This window comes from Epinephelus lanceolatus, chromosome 22 (genome assembly GCF_041903045.1).
Source record: "Epinephelus lanceolatus isolate andai-2023 chromosome 22, ASM4190304v1, whole genome shotgun sequence".
NCBI lineage: Eukaryota > Metazoa > Chordata > Actinopteri > Perciformes > Serranidae > Epinephelus > Epinephelus lanceolatus.
The window spans coordinates 3401791-3417946 of record NC_135755.1 but is presented as its reverse complement, the minus strand read 5'-3'; the positions used below and the strand labels follow the sequence as shown (position 1 = coordinate 3417946).

Genomic DNA, 16156 nt, shown 5'->3' with positions numbered 1-16156 from the left:
GCCAATTAAGTGTTCCAGTCTCTGCAGTAGAATTTGATGGTCAATAGTGTCAAACGCCGCACTAAGATCTAATAAAACAAGTACAGAGACAAGTCCTTTGTCTGAAGCAATCAGAAGGTCATTTGTAATTTTAACTAGAGCTGTCTCAGTGCTATGACGCACTCTAAATCCTGACTGAAATTCCTCAAATAAATTATTATCATGGAGAAAATCACACAGCTGGTCTGCGACTACTTTCTCAAGGATCTTTGACATAAAGGGAAGATTAGATATTGGTCTATAGTTGGCTAACACCTCTGGATCCAGGGTGGACTTTTTTAGTAGAGGTTTAATTACAGCTACCTTAAAAGACTGTGGTACATAGCCTGTTAATAAGGACATATTGATCATATCTAATATGTGAGTGTTAACTAAAGGCAAAACGTCCTTAAGTAGCCTAGTTGGGATGGGGTCTAAGAGACACGTTGATGATTTAGATGAAGAAATCATTGAGGTAAGGGGCAGTAGTGGAGGGTTTGTTGAGTGCGACCTGTCTGACAACAACAAACTCTTCTGTCTCAACATTTCTCCTGTTAAACATCTTCAAACTCTGATCACTCGTCCTTTGTTGACTTTGTCCAAAAAAGGTTTTCTATGTTTAATACGTTGATTCATCAGATCTATTCCATAAAATGTTTCATTCAGAAGTTCAAACATAAAATTGATGTTGATTTACAACCTGAAATTGTCTCATTGATTGTGGAGCTGCTTCACACACTGAGCTGCTGCTGCACAGAGCACCTCACCTATCTTTAATGTCTTTCTGGATTAAAATTAAAAAATGTATAAAAAGGTAAGGCACTAAAATGAATGAACTGTACACACAAGACTATGTACAATATATATATACAATACATTTATAGATGTGAAACTGTGGAACCCCCCTCCTTTCCTCTTACCGGTCTCCTTTGCTCTCCTGTCATTCATTCAGCCAAGTCTCCGTGAAGCACATCATGCTACACTCCCGGTACACCCTCTGCAGTCTGGTCAGGGCCATGGGTTCTTCCAACTTATTAGGGAGAGATCTTACGTTCCCCGTCATAATGGATGGTATAGATGGTTTGTACCATCTTTTCTGCTTCTGACGCTTTACTCCAGCTCTGCACCCCCGCCTCCTTCTCCGTACCTCCTTGGGGATCTCCTGTCTCTTGTTGGGGAGTACACAAGTGTGGCACAGCACCAACAGCTGATCATGGGCATAAACAATCGAGCCATGGCTGAATGAGTCAAATCAGTGAGATTGGCAAACAAAAAACAACAACAAAAAACACACTTAAAGGACAGAAAGGGGTCGGAGCTACTGTAACCAGCTGCCACTCAAGAGGAGCCATCTAACGTTAACCACCTCTGTCTTAACTAACACCTCGGAGCTAGCTAGCTGCTAACTTAGCATTAGCATAAGTAATAAGATGTAGCCTTTCCATTACACAGAGGTGTCCTGTTTTAAAAGAAAATATGCCAGGCTGGTTGGAAAAGTATGTTTTCTTTGAAAAAACTGTGGTGATTTTTTTTTTGTCCTTAAAAATTTGTGCTGACTTACAGAAAAGATGGCATGCTTTCTTTTCTTCTTCTAAAATTGTAAAATATATATATATGTATGTATATATATATATATATATACAGTACAGGCCAAAAGTTTGGACACACCTTCTCATTCAATGCGTTTTCTTTATTTTCATGACTATTTACATTGTAGATTCTCACTGAAGGCATCAAAACTATGAATGAACACATGTGGAGTTATGTACTTAACAAAAAAAGGTGAAATAACTGAAAACATGTTTTATATTCTAGTTTCTTCAAAATAGCCACCCTTTGCTCTGATTACTGCTTTGCACACTCTTGGCATTCTCTCCATGAGCTTCAAGAGGTAGTCACCTGAAATGGTTTTCCAACAGTCTTGAAGGAGTTCCCAGAGGTGTTTAGCACTTGTTGGCCCCTTTGCCTTCACTCTGCAGTCCAGCTCACCCCAAACCATCTCGATTGGGTTCAGGTCCGGTGACTGTGGAGGCCAGGTCATCTGCCGCAGCACTCCATCACTCTCCTTCTTGGTCAAATAGCCCTTACACAGCCTGGAGGTGTGTTTGGGGTCATTGTCCTGTTGAAAAATAAATGATCGTCCAACTAAACGCAAACCAGATGGGATGGCATGTCGCTGCAGGATGCTGTGGTAGCCATGCTGGTTCAGTGTGCCTTCAATTTTGAATAAATCCCCAACAGTGTCACCAGCAAAACACCCCCACACCATCACACCTCCTCCTCCATGCTTCACAGTGGGAACCAGGCATGTGGAATCCATCCGTTCACCTTTTCTGCGTCTCACAAAGACACGGCGGTTGGAACCAAAGATCTCAAATTTGGACTCATCAGACCAAAGCACAGATTTCCACTGGTCTAATGTCCATTCCTTGTGTTTCTTGGCCCAAACAAATCTCTTCTGCTTGTTGCCTCTCCTTAGCAGTGGTTTCCTAGCAGCTATTTGACCATGAAGGCCTGATTGGCGCAGTCTCCTCTTAACAGTTGTTCTAGAGATGGGTCTGCTGCTAGAACTCTGTGTGGCATTCATCTGGTCTCTGATCTGAGCTGCTGTTAACTTGCGATTTCTGAGGCTGGTGACTCGGATGAACTTATTCTCAGAAGCAGAGGTAACTCTTGGTCTTCCTTTCCTGGGTCGGTCCTCATGTGTGCCAGTTTCGTTGTAGCGCTTGATGGTTTTTGCGACTCCACTTGGGGACACATTTAAAGTTTTTGCAATTTTCCAGACTGACTGACCTTCATTTCTTAAAGTAATGATGGCCACTCGTTTTTCTTTAGTTAGCTGATTGGTTCTTGCCATAATATGAATTTTAACAGTTGTCCAATAGGGCTGTCGGCTGTGTATTAACCTGACTTCTGCACAACACAACTGATGGTCCCAACCCCATTGATAAAGCAAGAAATTCCACTAATTAACCCTGATAAGGCACACCTGTGAAGTGGAAACCATTTCAGGTGACTACCTCTTGAAGCTCATGGAGAGAATGCCAAGAGTGTGCAAAGCAGTAATCAGAGCAAAGGGTGGCTATTTTGAAGAAACTAGAATATAAAACATGTTTTCAGTTATTTCACCTTTTTTTGTTAAGTACATAACTCCACATGTGTTCATTCATAGTTTTGATGCCTTCAGTGAGAATCTACAATGTAAATAGTCATGAAAATAAAGAAAACGCATTGAATGAGAAAGTGTGTCCAAACTTTTGGCCTGTACTGTGTATATATATATATATATATATATATATATATATATATACTTAAAACATTTTTGGTGATATTTGTCTTTTTTGTGATTTTTAAGAAAACATGGCATGTTTTACTAAAAAAGAATCTCTACTTTTTTTCTTTTCTTTTTTTTTTGCTTTTCTTCTTTTTAAAAGAAAACGTTGCATGTTTACTTTAAAACCTTTTATTTATCTATTTATTTTTTTTGTCTTTCAATTATTCGGTGGCACATTTCCTTTAAAATTCACCAAAATGACACCATTTATCAGCCAGAAACTGTAAAAACAGAAATCACTGTTAGATTTTCAAATTTCCGACTGTAATTGGACGCATCACGTGTGACAAATGCTTCTGTAAAAACATTTAAATAAATAAATGTGAGCTTGAAATAGTGATATTGAATAAACTGTTTGTACGAACTGTTAATTAAACTGAGGCTTTTTTTCAACTCCAGGTTTCTGTCTTCAACTTTTAACTTTCAGACATCAAAAGCTAAGTTATAAAAATCTATTATATGGTGGAAGGAGGTTGGTGGATTTTCCCCCAGTAACTCAGGGAGGCTCGAGGAAAAATATTTGGAGCTCCAGGGAGGGTAAAAAAAAAAGTTGCACCCAGTCACCCCTTCCTCTGATAAATAAAGAACAGTCCCTAAAGTTCTATAGATCCCCCATTCAACTTTTCTATTCAAGCAACTTGAAAAGAACTCATTACTTGCTGGCGGGAAATCTTCTGGCTTAGCAACAGTAACTAAGAGGGGCGGGGCTTATAACAGGAAGGCTCCTTACGACTCAGCCCAGGACATCAGAGTCCATGAGAGAGGAGGAGCAGGAGGAGCAGTAGAGGAGCGGAATGGAGGAGGACAAGCAGAACCCGGAGCACCGGAGCAACAAGGTCCGGAGAAGACAAGCAGCAGGCTCGTCCTCTGATAGCAGCGATGTTGAGGTGAGTGTTGATGACGTCATGGATAAAAAGGGCTTGACAGCAGCCACACTAAAGACACGAGGAAGAGTCTCGAGGCTCCGTGGATCATCCGCTCATTCTCTGGTTCCACATCACATCTGGAGAAAGGAAATGTAACAAAGCAAAAAGGTTTTTATGTCTCCGTGTTTCCTGTTTTCATCTTTAACTCACTCAGAGTAAAGAAACACTTGAGACGGTCTGTGTTGCAGGGTATTTTCCCGCGCAGTGCGTCGCGTGTTCTCGCGAGAGCTCGCAGAAGAAACAATAGGCTCGTTGGAGATTTAAAGAAAATGAACAGCAGCAAGGATGAAATGAAAATGTAAGAGACTTAAACATGACTTCATACAGGTCTTTAAGGGACTGATTATTTTTAGATCATATCTTAATGGACGATAAATAATTCTTCAGTTCATTTTTAAAGCAAAATATGGAGGCTTTACAGTTTTTCCATTTGCAATGGTGTATATGATATTTACCCATGATAAAAATAAATGCTCAATAGTTTCGGGTTCTCTTGAACAAAATACACATAAGGATTTACTTGAAAATGAAATCTTTGTGGTAAAGTTTCAGCAGCTGGATAAACATTGTTTACAATTCTAAAGTGAACGTCTTTTACTTTTGGTGAAATTGGCCATTTAAGATAATGGAAACATTTATTCATTAAAATGTTCCCATTATGGATTATTCTTACTTTTGAAAATCAGATTTGCATTTTGCATTTCAAAACATTAGCAATGACTTTGTTATTACATTTCTTCTCACCAACATACACTTCACCAATCTTTATTTCAGGCAACTTAATAACCACATGTGAATATGTAAGAGTGCTTTGCGTCATGTGTTTCAAAGGAAGCGGAATGGCTTTACAAATTGGACTGAACTCTCTGACGGAGCATTTTAAATTAAACTTTTCTACAAAGGAATCACATTGAATAAAGAAGAAATAGGCATAATCTATAATGTAACTGTTTTTAATATGTCTTTAACTTGCTTATAATGCAGGAATGAAATATGTTGCCCTTAGAACATAACCATACCAACTTATTGGGCTTTAAGTTTTGTCTTATGAAGTATTATCAGTTTAAATTCTCATCACATATACTTGTAATGAAACCATGTATATTTTGACAAAGTACTTGAATATTACCTTGCTGAAAATATCAGTTATGGGTCAATTCTGTGTCCCTCAATGAGTGCTTAGCCTTCTTTGAGAAAGGCTCTTTTCCATTTCTTCTGGCTTCTTGCACCTTGGGCCACAGCTTAGCCGGGGCTTCACGATCCTCCTTTGAAAAGTCCTCCTTGAACTGAATGTTCATCTCTTTGCAGACTCTCGCCTCTCTTGATTTTTTTTTATGATTATTGGTCTGGGCATTTTGTTGGTAGTGGCGTCATTCTTCTTTCCCAAGCGATGTACTGTGTCCACTGTCTCACCAAGTTTATCCACTATATACTGTTTACGCCGCCATCTTGTATCTCCCTTTGACATTCCCTTTTGAATGACGGAAGAGCAAGTCAGGATGAAGTTGGACACAAATCTAACCAGCATGCATTGTGCTGCTATCACTGGTGATCGAATCTGCGCAGGCCTGACTCATCTCCAACGAGCCTGAGCTGTTGAAAGTAGCCGAGAGTGGAAATTTAAACCACGCTGTTACAATATGGAGATGGCAGTACAGGGTGATTAGCATGATTTAATTTTAACACTGGCAGGGACACACATGCAGTACGAGTGTTAGTGGGTGTGTGTGTGTGTGGGTCCTCCCCCAGGATATTCTGAGCATCAAACGTTTATTTTACTGCATTTTGAAGTGTTGTGCACCAGTTTCTGGTGGAAATGTCTTTATGTAAAGAAAAACAGATGTGTCATATGGTGACGCAGGCGGCAATTTGGCCATGTGTGCTGTAAGGTTGCAGCAATGTACCAGTTTCAAGGTCTACTGTGATATGGAAGTTGACAGTTATCATAGGCAAGGCAAGGCAATTTTATTCATATAGCACCATTCATACACAAGGCAATTCAATGTGCTTTACAAGAGAAATACATTAAATTAAACATTAAAGGAACAATAAAATTGTGTTTGAGATCATTAAAACCAAAAGCTAAAAGCAAGACAATAAATAGTTACAAACAGTGCAGAAAATGCATTTAAAAGCAAACATAAAGCAAAAGCAACAGCAGACAAATATAAAAACAATAGCTACAGATTATCCTAACAGTAAGTTACATATCTAGTTCACTGGTAAGCTGCAGTAAATAGTAATGTTTTATGCCCTGATTTAAATGAGTTGACCTCAGATATTCTGGAAGTTTGTTCCACAGGCGGGGAGCATAGAAACTAAAGGCTGCTTCACCTTGTTTGGTTTTGATCCTGGGAACACTGAGTAAACCTGTTCCAGATTATCTGAGGGGTCTGGATGCTTCATAACGTACAAGTATATCAGAGATGTATTTAGGCCCGAGACCATTTAGTGCTTTATAGACAAGTAACAAGATTTTAAAGTCTATCCTTTGACACACAGGAAGCCAGTGCAGTGATTTAAGCACTGGTGTGATGTGCTCCACTCTCTTGGTGTTGGTGAGGACTCTGGCAGCAGCGTTCTGGACGAGCTGCAGTTGTCTGATTGATTTTTTACTCAGGCCTGTGAAGACACTGTTACAATAGTCCAGCCTGCTGAAAATGAAAGCATGAACAAGTTTTTCTGTATCTTGTTTAGACAGAAATTCTTTTATTCTTGCTATGTTTTTATGGTGGTAGTAGGCTGATTTAGTAATTGTCTTAATGTGACTATTGAAATTTAGGTCTGAGTCCAGAACTACACCAAGATTTCTGGCTTGATTTGTAGGTTTTAGTTTCATGGGGTCAAGGTGAGCACTGACTATTGATCTTTGTTCTTTGGGGCCAAAAACAACTATCTCAGTTTTTTCTGTGTTTAGTTGTAGAAAATTCTGGCACATCCACGTATTGATTTCGTCAATGCACTTATTTAGCAGATGTAGGGGACTGTAGTCATCTGGTGACAGGTGTAAAGTTGTGTGTCATCTGCATAAGTGTGGTAGGAGATGTTATCCATAATCTGAGCAAGAGGGAGCATATAGATGTTGAACAGAAGAGGCCCAAGAATGGACCCTTGAGGAACTCCACATGTAATTTTTTTTCGCACAGATTCATAATTGTCAAGTGACACAAAGAAATTGTTGTCTTGTAAATAAGATTTAAACCAATTTAGCACAGTGCCAGAAAGTCCCACAAACTTTTCTAGTCTGTCGAGCAGTATGTTATGGTCAACTGTGTCGAATGCAGCACTGAGGTCCAGTAATACCAGAACCGAAATCTTTGATGCATCACTGCTCAGATGAATGTCATTTAAAACTTTTACAAGTGCAGTCTCAGTGCTGTGATGTGCTCGAAATCCAGACTGAAAGGCATCAAAGGAACTATTTTGCTCCAAGAAGGTGTTAAGTTGCTGAAAAACAACCTTTTCAATGATCTTTCCTAAAAATGGTAGGTTTGATATGGGCCTGTAGTTATTTATTACTGAGGCATCCAGATTAGGCTTTTTTAAGAGAGGTTTAATGACTGTGGTCTTCAGGGCCATTGGAAAAAGGCCTGACTGAAGAGAACAGTTGACTATCTGTAGTATATCTGATGCTATGCAGTTAAAAACATCTTTAGAAAAGCTTGTAGGCAGAGTGTCAAGGCAGCAGGTAGTGGACCTAAGGTTTCTAGCTATGTCTGTCAAAGTAGCATAATTTAATGGGTGAAAAAGTGCCAAATTAACTGGAGTAGTCTTATGAGTCACAGGTGAAATAGCCACTGTGTTGGAGTTACAGACTGTCTGTCTTATCTTTAAAATCTTGTCTGTGAAAAAAGAAGCAAAGTCATTGCATGCCTTGGTGGATAGCAGTTCAGGAGGGACTGACGCTGATGGGTTTGTCAGTCTTGTCAGCCCTTTTTAGCTCCAAGCTATAGATGTGCAGACTTTCCTTATAAATGTCATAATGAACCTGGAGTTTGGTTTTTCACCACCTGCGTTCTGCTTCTCTACATTCTCTTTTTTGAGCTTTTACCTGTGCGGTGTTCCTCCATGGTGGTTTTTTCTTACCAGAGACAACTTTGACCTTCATGGGGGCAATATTGTCCATAATATTCATAGCTTTAGAGCTGAAACTATGAACCAGATCATTGACAGAGACTGAGGGCAGAGCTGGTGTGTGTTCAAAATCCTGGGTGAATAGTGTACAGGTGTTTTCGTTGATATAGCGTTTTCTGATTACATCTGTTGTAATTTTACTGGTGTCAGCGGAGATGGCCATTTTAAAGAAAACACAGTAATGATCAGAAAAGGCAACATCAGTTACCACAACCTCAGAAATGTTGAGCCCTTTGGAGATAATTAGATCTAAAGTATGTCCCTTATTGTGTGTTGGCTCTGTTAAATGCTGGGAAAGTTCAAAGTTGTCCAGGATGTAGAAAAGTTCTTTCGCACTGCCATCTTTGGGATTATCAATATGAACATTGATAATCATATTATTATCATAGCGTGTATGTTTGCTTATCTGAGATATTGAAAAAACTAGGGATGCACCGATAGAGATAACTGATAAATTCACATTTTTGTATTTTAAAAGAAGTGTATAACTTGTAGTTAATGTTCACCTGAGGGTCAGAAAGGCTGATTTAATATTCCACAGCTCTGACCGAACCAAATCAAACTGGCTTCATTTGACACATTTTAATCAGTATTAAATGTAATGTTAACGTTAAGACAGAAGATGATGATGATGATGGTGAAGCCCAGTGTTACTGTGTAATTCTCTGTATAAACTACACTGCAGAGTGGAGTCTCTACTAACAGACAAACACTGACAGCTGATGAACATCAACATCAGCAGCTCCGCCTTACATCTGCTGGATCACATGTTTATATATTGTCACGCCCAGACGCCGTCTCAACATCCCATCATACACCAGCCTACAGCTACTGTTGATTCACCTCACACATTAACACTCAGCTCAGACACACACACGCAGTCAGAGAGGTAACGATACAAATAATGTCTAACTGTAGCACCACATGGCGAGCGGTTATTAATACGTTTAACTACAGAGGCGAGCCTTTTAAAAGCTCGGTGCTGGATCTTAGCCGCTGCTGCTAATTAGCTCGTGCTAACACTCTGGAGACGGTCCTTCAGTGCTGTGTCTGTAAAGCGGGATATATAACAGGGTCTGACGTTAAGGTTTTTTCCTCCTTGCCCTGCCGGGCAAGTACTTCTCAAATCTACTTGCCCCATCTAAATTCTTACTTGCCCTGCTTAAGAGGTTCTTTTTCTGGCTGTGTGGTGCATATTTTCACTCATAACTTATATGTTACGTGAGCAGAGACGCTCAGCCAATGGAGGCAGCAGCACATAAAAAAGCAGCACACTGCAACTGGCCCCTCCGAGGACAGAAACAGGAGAGGAAATACACAATTACAGGCCTGGAATTAAGTCATTTTTAGGGCAAGGCCACTTTGGCCTTTGATAAATACAAATTTATTGGGGCATCATGGCCAAAACGTGGGGCACCAAGGCCAAAACCAATGGCGCAATAACAATATGTGCTAACTACATTGAATGAAGACAAAACAATATATGTGTTGAAAAACAGTACTGAGTTTATTAAAACTGGGTGTGCATGACTGGGGATATATCTCGTTTCTTGTTGTTTTGATTCATGTCCCTTATTTTTTAAGTCTTTGAAATCTCTTTATTCTTTTGTTATCTCCTAGTTATTAAGAAATTATTATTAGAAGAAGATTCTTTATTGTCCTTTCTCAGCACATTACATACATTGAAACGAAATTTGACCTCTGCATTTGGCCCATCCTACTGTATACACTGGGAGCAGTGGGCAGCCGCAGTTCAGCGTCCGGGGACCAACTCCAGTTCTTTTGCCAATGCCAGTGGTCAGGGTCACTGACAGGAGTATTGTAACATGCACGCTACCCTATTAAGCACAGTTTAGGTACTAACAGATACTACACAGTTATTATTTGGGCTAGGTTCAGAAGACTAGGTTGGACTCTAGGAGTGGAGAGTGAGACACTGAACACAGTTTAGGTTTAGCGACACCATATAATTGTGAACCATAAACACATTAAATATTAACAGCAATGAATAGAATAAGAATACAAATGGCCATTCATAGGAAAACACAATATATACAGTTCATTTTATCATTCGACATTAAATGACTTTGCAGTGCACAGATGATCCATAATTGCCCAGAAAGGGAGTTCAAGCTTCGCCTGTAATGGCAAGGCACAACCACAGTACAACGGCCCAACTGTGGAGTGTCCAATGGAAGGGGGGAAAAGGTCCGTATTGGGGGGTGAATGTGTGTGGTGGATGTATGGGCCGTTGCAAGGGGGCAAAAGTTAGGAAGAGGAGCGGCTGCACAAAAGAGCCTCCTACCAGCCCTACTAGAGCAGTGAAGGTTCAGTTGATTCCTTCCCGGCACAGTCTTCAGGCTTTGTGCCCAGGCTAGACTCTTAGCTCGCCATCAACCTGGCCAATTCCGTGATTCAATCGGCATATGGCTCCGATTCAGACGCTCAGCGGCTCCGGTAGTCGGCTCCTGCAGCAAACATTTCCCCAGCGTGCTCCTCTTGCTACTACTGGCAGCAGCCACAACTGAGTTACGTTACCTGCCGCTCTGTGACATGACGGCGTAACGACGTGACATGATGACGCACGGCATCACGTAATATTTCACGTTTTGAGGGAAAAGGGGATAAATTAATAAGGGTTTTTTTCCCCCGGGTTACAGTATTCACCTAACATAGCCTACATATCTTTAATTATATAATTATTTATATAGCTCTATGTATATTTTTACATAAATCGCCAATATTTAATTTGCCTTTAAAAAAATCTTCTTCCTCCATTTAATTTGACAATGTTTATTGTATTGTATTATGTGTATTAATTCTCTACAGGATCTTGTATGTTCTTTAATGTGTGTTCAATTTATTAAAAGAAAAAAAACAAAAAAACGTTTTGGTGAACCCTCTTTCTCAGAGAGGATCTTTGCCTCCCAGTTTGTTCCTGGCGACAGAGCAGATTGAACCGTCAGCATGCTGTTCTTATCTATCGCTCTGCTCTCCGTGTCCGCATTTAAAACATCTTTCCCTTTCTGTGTGGTACCTGTGTTGTACATGAGCTAACGTTAGCGGGTAAGGACTGAGAGGCTGTCTGGTATGTGTGTGTGTGTCCGAGTCGGTGCTACTTGCCCGATCGGGCATGTCTGCGCAGGGTCTGCTGGCCCGCCGGCTATTTTTACTTGCCCCGGGCATTCGGGCAACTGTTAATATGGGACCCTGCACAACCTGTTCACTGGTTCCAGGGAGTTTGTTGATCTGGGGGTTGTCGGGTGGTCAGACATCAGACCCTCGGTGTAATCCTGTTGTCTTCCTCTGAAACTGTGAAAGACATCCACACTGCGACGTGTTTTACCTTCTAGACAGCGTGCTGCAGTTGTTGTTCTTCTTCTCTGTGTTTATTGGCGGCTTGCAAAGCAAGTTTAAAGGTACATGTAGCGCCACCCACTGTGTCTGGTTTATAGATGCTGCCATTGTTAAGTCAATGAAAGCAGTCTGGTCTGATTTATGACAAATGGTTTATGTGGGTTATGAAAAGTAACTGATAAATATTTAAAGAAAATGAGAAAAGACTTTGGTGTGGCGGTTAGCCTGTACAGTCATGGGGGAGACATGAGCACAAGTCAAGAATCTCAGGTCCAACCCAAAACCACTAAACCACTAAATTATGGAGAGAAGTATCAGTGAGAGTCGCACTGATAAGTAGTATTGGTATCAATTCCTATCAAAAAGTCAAAACCTAAATAAAAACTATTCTGTAAGTTATTTATCATAACATTTGTTGGTGGTAATGCATTAGTCAGACATTGTGGGTTATGTTTGGCAGACATGCTTTAAATGTTATTTATGGTTTTAGTTGGCTCACTGCACCGTGACAACTCATGAACTCTTTTTCTGTTTGTTGCTATAGGAACAGAGACGAAGAGAGGAACTTATACGTCTCCACCGTGACAAATCCTTCACAACGTCTGGATCTTTAAAAATTCATCAAAGAGTTCAAACTGGAGAGAAACCATACAGCTGTGACCACTGTGAGAAAACATTTTTGCGCTGCAGTGCCCTCAAAGCCCATCAACGCATTCACATTGAAGGGGAACTGTCCAGTTTTTTCCAAAGTGGGAAGGATTTCACAGAGTCAGGGAGCTCAAAAAAACAAGACATTGACACAGCAGAGAAACTGTTTAGCTGTGATCAATGTGAGAAAGCTTTCACCACTCTACGTAACTTAAAATGTCACCACTGTGTTCACACTGCAGAGAAGTCGCACTGCTGTGAGCACTGTGGGAAAACTTTTTCGCAACAAACATCCCTTGAAACTCACCAAAGAATTCACACAGGAGAGAAGCCATACAGCTGTGATCAATGTGACAAAGCTTTCACATGCTCAAGTAACTTGAAAACCCATCAACGCAGTCACACAGGAGAGAAACCATACGGGTGCGACCAATGTGGAAAAAGGTTTTCTCAAATAGGAAACTTAATATCTCATCAACGTATTCACAATGGTGAGAAACCATACAGCTGTGATCAATGTGGCAAAGCTTTCACACAGTTAGATCACTTGAAAACCCATCAACGCAGTCACACAGGAGAGAAACCATACGGGTGCGACCAATGTGGGAAAAGGTTTTCCCAAATAGGAAACTTAATATCTCATAAACATATTCACACTGGTGAGAAACCGTACAGCTGTGAACAATGTGGCAAAGCCTTTGCACAATCAGGGGTCTTAAAAAGCCACCAACGCATTCACACAGGAAAGAAACCGTACAGCTGTGATCTATGTGGCAAAGCCTTTGCACGGTCAGAGGCCTTAAAAAGCCACCAACGTATTCACACAGGAGAGAAACCGTACAGCTGTGATCAATGTGGCAAAGCCTTTGCACTGTCAGGAGTCTTAAAACGCCACCAACGTATTCACACAGGAGAGAAGCCGTACAGCTGTGATCAATGTGACAAAGCCTTTGCACGGTCAGGGGTCTTAATAAGCCACCAACGTATTCACACAGGAGAGAAACCATACAGCTGTGATCAATGTGGCAAAGCCTTTGCACAGTTAGGGATCTTAATAAGCCACCAACGTATTCACACAGGAGAGAAACCGTACTGGTGTGACCAATGTGGAAGATTATTTGCCCGGTGCAGTACTTTGAGAACCCACCAATGCCGGCATGCAGGAGAGAACCCGTACAGCTGTGACTAGTGGGAGAAAGCTTTTATTGAACGGTATGACTGGTTTAGAAATCCACCAATGTGTTCACACCAGAGAGAACCAGTCCTGATGTGACCAATGTTGGTAGTGACATTAAAGCCCACAAATGTGTTTTTGGACATTTTCAGGGCCAGGCAAACATCTTCCTACTGCTTCCTCCCCATGCCCTGATAGCTGTGTTGATATCTTACTTTTGTCTTTGATTATTTTTATCTGTTTTTTATTTCAACTGTAACCCAATGTTGGACCACCAGATTCCTCCCTGTAGGACTCCCATGTGTGAGAGCTGATGTAGAGACAGATAATGTATTGTTCTATATCAAATGTGAAAATAATGTCAGTTTCAAAAGGTCTTAGAAACAGTTGACCAGATGTCAGATTTCGCAATAGGAAGGACTCCTTATAAGAAGTTGTTTTTGAATACTGTCGAGTTGTTGTACTTTGGAGTTACTGGGAAGGACTCATTTTAAAGAATTGTTTTTGATATATTGAGTAGTTCTTGTAGGATCACTTCCAGGAAATCAAACTTGGCAGAACGGTCAGGTCCCAGACCCAGGCACGTCTGCACATGGACGCACACACACACACGCACACACATGCACACAAACGAACAGATGCTCACTCACTCCGATAGTATAAAGGTTTTTGGAAGTTGTATGAGCGGGGCTGTTTCTGCTGCGTCCGCTGTTTTCTACGACCTGTATTGTTGAGTTGTACTTTGCAATTAAAGTAATCTCGCTGGCTGTAACTTTTCTCCATGGTTCTCCAAGTCTCTTCATTTCAGTGTTCGCTGAAGTTGAGCAATTTCTGTACACTGACCACATGGTGACTCCATGTTGATCTTTGGGACTGTGTCCCACGAGCCCCATGAGTCAAGTCCATGTAGATATATATAGGCTGATTGACCAAATAAGCATTTGAAAACTGATATTGATGCCTCTTACCATGGCTGTGATCAAAGTATTTGCATCAGCCTGAGACCTCTATCACAGACAGGCTCTGCAGTCTCAGACGCTGACTCAACATGCTGAATGAAATGTTTAGTGACTTGACTGATTTTTGGTCCCGTGTGGAGCTTCCCTCTCTAGCCTGCCTCCAGAAGGGGGCTCTGTTTGTGTTGTCATGGCGAGGTGCTCCAGAGGGGTACTCCAGAAAACGCGTTTAGTGAAAACTCTGAGTATGTTAATCCTGAAATGAGGGAAACTCTGGGTTTTCAGTTCCAGAAAGAGATGCAAATCAAACTCTGGTAACAGACTTTGTGAACCTAACCTGCTCGCTGACAGGTTTTCTTCAATAAACCCTGAGTTTTTCTCTGTCTCCTCCCTCTTACACGCTGTTTCATTTCCCCATTCATTCAGTCCGTGTCAAAGCTTGTATGGAAGCGCATTCATTAGCGGAGATTTACCGTCTGTCACAGTCTATATCCTGCTGGATATTAGTTTGTTACTCAGGACTGTCTTAAGTTACTGAGTTTATGCACATCAATCATTTCTTTGGACATCGGTTTTTGTCTTTACATTCAAATATTACACAGCGAGAATTCACCCTCAGCTCAGAATCAAACCTCTGTCCTTTTTATATTTATTATTTTTTATAACACTGTGCACAAGGATCAGACTGTCAGTCTGTTAGAGCAGCTCCCAAATGTTTATTGCACATAATGTGTAGGTCTAATTTACATTTTAAAAATCGGTATGAAGCTTTAGACACGTAATATCAATGACTAATGATTTCTATCACTGATGTCATTGGTCGCCCTGATGGAACATAATTCCTATAGCCTAATATTGGGGATTATATGTTCATATTTCTGACAGAGCAATGGTGCAGCATTTCACTGTCTTTAAATTTACTACATTTGTAGCTGAAATAAAGTCACTGAATGCTGTTGAGTCAAGACACAAATAGATGTCCAGCATTTTAAAATCTACTGCATTTTAACCTCAACGTCTTTTCAAGTGCAAATCACCAAACATATTATTACTGGGTCAGACTGTGAGTTTACAGTCATGTCTTTATGTCTTTGATCTATAGCCTAGCCTATATGTTTTAAATCTTCTGCCTCCTGTGTTTTTCCCCATCAGATTAAATCTGAACAAATATATTATTACATATTATTAATATAATGTAATGTATCTACAGCCTGATACACAGTCAGATTCCACCACTTTATCTTCATTAAGGAAATGTCAGTCTGATAAATGATGAATAAACGGACAACACTGAATAAAACTTTTTCATTAACTTTATGGTTAACTTATTTACACTTTCCTCGCTCTGACTCAGGCTCTTCTTTTAAAGATAAACGTGCACCGTCTGCTACACATGCATTAATATCTCTACATCCACTGGATTAAAATGGAGGCCTGTCTTTTATTTACCTGTTGCCATGGTGAATCGTGGAGTCGGAGCTCCATTGATGATGGCTTTTTATTGTCAGCTTAACTCAGAGTGAACATACTCAGAGTTGACTGAACTAACTCGAATCAGCTGTTCTGGAACCGGTAACTCAGAGTTTCCCATCTCAGGGTAAATCAACTC

General features: G+C 40.6%; 1 protein-coding gene across 1 annotated transcript; it reads left to right on the top strand.

Moving 5' to 3' along the window:
• Positions 1–4073: 4073 nt before the first annotated feature.
• Positions 4074–14368, top strand: LOC144459723 (uncharacterized). Its single transcript, XM_078164269.1, has 2 exons — positions 4074–4239; positions 12314–14368. Exons 1-2 carry the CDS (start codon positions 4147–4149, stop codon positions 13604–13606), a joined length of 1386 nt encoding a protein of 461 aa, XP_078020395.1. The 5' UTR covers positions 4074–4146; the 3' UTR covers positions 13607–14368.
• Positions 14369–16156: the final 1788 nt, after the last annotated feature.